Source organism: Poecilia reticulata, unplaced genomic scaffold (assembly GCF_000633615.1).
Source record: "Poecilia reticulata strain Guanapo unplaced genomic scaffold, Guppy_female_1.0+MT scaffold_251, whole genome shotgun sequence".
In the NCBI taxonomy this organism is placed as follows: domain Eukaryota; kingdom Metazoa; phylum Chordata; class Actinopteri; order Cyprinodontiformes; family Poeciliidae; genus Poecilia; species Poecilia reticulata.
Window position 1 is genome coordinate 46034 of NW_007615036.1, and position 3039 is coordinate 49072.

Sequence of the window (3039 nt, forward strand, 5' to 3'; positions counted from 1 at the left end):
CTAGGGATCCAGACCACCTCTAGGGATCCAGACCACCTCAAGGGATCCAGACCACCTCTAGGGATCCAGACCACCTCTAGGGATCCAGACCACCTTCAGGGATCCAGAGAACTGAAACTGAGCAGTGAGGAAACAGGAAGACCTACAGAAAGCAGGAAGTGATCCAAACTCCACCAGGAAATGATGACTCAACAGAAAATAGTTTGATTCAACAAAAACTTTATTCTGAAAACTACAAAAACATAACTTCAATATTTGCAGCAGGAAATCTGATTATTAAAATTCAAGTAAAAACCAGAAGAATCTTCCTGAAGACAAGATGACCTTTGACCTTCCTTCAGCTTCCTGTTGGTCCGGCTGACGAACAGCAGACATGAAGCCTTGGGGATCCAGCTGGCCGGTTCTGATCATGACTCAGTCCATTCTCTTTTCACAGCTAGATCCCCGTGTCCGGCGGACGGTCCAGTCTGTCCTGGAACCACACCGTGTCCGGCAGACGGTCCAGTCTGTCCTGGAACCACACCGTGTCCGGCCGACGGTCCAGTCTGTCCTGGAACCACACCGTGTCCGGCRGACGGTCCAGTCTGTCCTGGAACCACACCGTGTCCGGCAGACGGTCCAGTCTGTCCTGGAACCACACCGTGTCCGGCAGACGGTCCAGTCTGTCCTGGAACCACACCGTGTCCGGCRGACGGTCCAGTCTGTCCTGGAACCACACCGTGTCCGGCGGACGGTCCAGTCTGTCCTGGAACCACACCGTGTCCGGCGGACGGTCCAGTCTGTCCTGGAACCACACCGTGTCCGGCGGACATCATCTGGAGCTTCTGGAGACGCTCGTTGCGCCGCAGCGAATCCACCCACTTGTGGCTGCGCTTGTGATTGGCTCGGATCAGCGCTGTGGCGAACATCTCCCCGCAGGCGTCACACTGGTACCCGGCGTGAACCCGCTGGTGGCCCTTCAGGGAGACGGCCAGCTTGAAGGCTGCTCCGCACTCGCCACAGATGAACGGCTTCAGGTCCGAGTGGATGACCTGGTGGGACTGCAAACTCTGCTTGGTGACGAAACGTTTGTCACACTGCTGACACCAGAACGGTTTCTCTCCGGTGTGCTGGATCCGGTGCTGTTTCAGCTCAGACAATGTTTTATATCCCTTCCCACACACGTCACACCGGTACGGTTTCTCACCTGTGTGTGCGCGTCTGTGGACTATCAAGGCGCTGGACTCAGTGAAACACTTCTCACACTCGTCACACTTGTAGGGTTTCTCCCCCGTGTGGAGCCGCTGGTGTTTCTTCAGACTGCTGGACACGGAGAAGGACGCTCCACACTCCACACAGCTGTACGGTTTCTCTCCGGTGTGAATCCGCCGATGGAGCTTCAGGGAGTTCAACACCTTGAAGGAGGCGCCGCAGTCGCCGCAGATGTGTGGTCTCTCCTCGCTGTGGACGATCTGGTGGGCCTTCAGCCTCTCAGCTGACTGGAAGGTTTTACTACACAGCGGACAGCGGTGACCCTTTGACCCCGCTTTCCCTTTACGTTTCTGCTGAACACAAAAAAAACAACATTTGAATGAGTCAGAATCTACATGGAGGAGAAAACAGGTCGTATCTGCACCAATATTTAACCCTAAAAACAAAGAGGGAACCCGAAGGACATCAGTTCCCTTCTGGACCAGGTTCTGATGATCTTATTTATTAAACTCTCTGCTTTCATCATCAAAAATCTAAACCAGCTTTGGTTTTACAGACTGAATACATTTTCAAAGATCACATTAACAGATTAAAACATTTCTCTGCTGTTTCTTCATCAACAAGACGTTTGGAGAGTTGATGGACCAGCAGATCCTCACATCCAGATTGGTCGTCGTCTCCAGTTAAGTTCTGGATGTTTTGGCTCTACTTCCTGCTTTCTTCACCTTGGACTCGTTTTCTTCCCACCTCAGATTCTTCCTCAGGAACTTCACCTCTAAAGGTTTTTTCTTTGGTTGTCCAGACGATCTCCTCTTGCTGCCGATCTGGTTATGGAGGCGTCGACATCATCAAGCTGTCAGAAACGGTTTGTTTTCCAGCAGCAGCTTCAGATCGACTGCAGGGGACAGATGGAGGTTCAGGTCCCGGGGAGCCGCAGACCTCCGGAGGCGGCTCCAATATGGAAGCAGCAGCAGCTCAGATCCTGGAGGCCAAGCGACAGAACCACTGGATCCTCCTCACCTTGTTCTCGTCATTCTGAGGATGTTGGAAGTTTAGTGAACGACAGAACAGAACTGTCCTTCCTCTTGTCTTTGCTTCACAATCCACAAATTAATCAGGAATGTTGATAACAGAGAGGTGGGATTTTAACACATTCATTTAGAATAATTAGTTGCATCAATTTTAATGAGTTGCATATTGAAACCCAGTTAATTGCAATATTTATATATAAATTTTTTCCATGCAACAGTCCCAAGGTGGAACCTTTGTATTCCTGTGTTTCTGGTACAGTCGTAAATGTGATGCACAGCTACGTATAACATTAGCAATGGAAGACGGTTAATTTCTGCTTCTAAATGATGTGACTGGACGATGGAAAACACTATTGATGTGTCGTTGCTCTTCTGCCACCTGAATTGAATCTCTGGGTGATTAACAGGCGTCTGCAGCACCTGATGCTCATTCAGTCATTTGGATCAGCTGTTCTGGAACAGAGGCTCATCTAGAACATGCAGAGCAGGGGGGCTGGGGACCAGGGGGGAGAAACACTGAGCTAAAAGGAGTTAGCCTATCCTATCTAGCCAACCATAGACATGAACACTAGACGCCTCACTGAGTCCATCTTGAATGTGGCAGCAGAGGATCTGAGCTCCTTCAGTCCTTTGCTTTGTGTTTCAACCGTTTTACGAAACAATCTGGATTCATTCTCATTACCTTCCCAGGTCAGGATGAAAGATCAGAATCACTTTGCAGCCAGAAACTCGCTTCTAAACAACCGGAAAATATTTCCTATGTAGCTAGATTGGCCCGAAATAACAGCTGATTGTTAGCATAGCAGCTAATATAACC

At 49.9% G+C, this 3039-nt stretch overlaps 1 protein-coding gene across 6 annotated transcripts in view; it reads right to left on the bottom strand.

Annotated features, from left to right (window-relative positions):
* Nucleotides 1–202: 202 nt before the first annotated feature.
* Nucleotides 203–3039, bottom strand: part of LOC103460501 (zinc finger protein 239-like) — a 6001-nt gene continuing 3164 nt past the window's right edge. For 2 of the 6 annotated variants that reach the window (XM_008402697.2, XM_008402700.2), the window contains one exon: nt 203–1544. In XM_008402697.2, the coding sequence (XP_008400919.1) occupies nt 408–1544 (1137 nt within the window). In that variant the 3' untranslated portion in view covers nt 203–407. The other 4 variants (XM_008402698.2, XM_017303352.1, XM_017303351.1 and 1 more) reach the window with 3 other exon arrangements.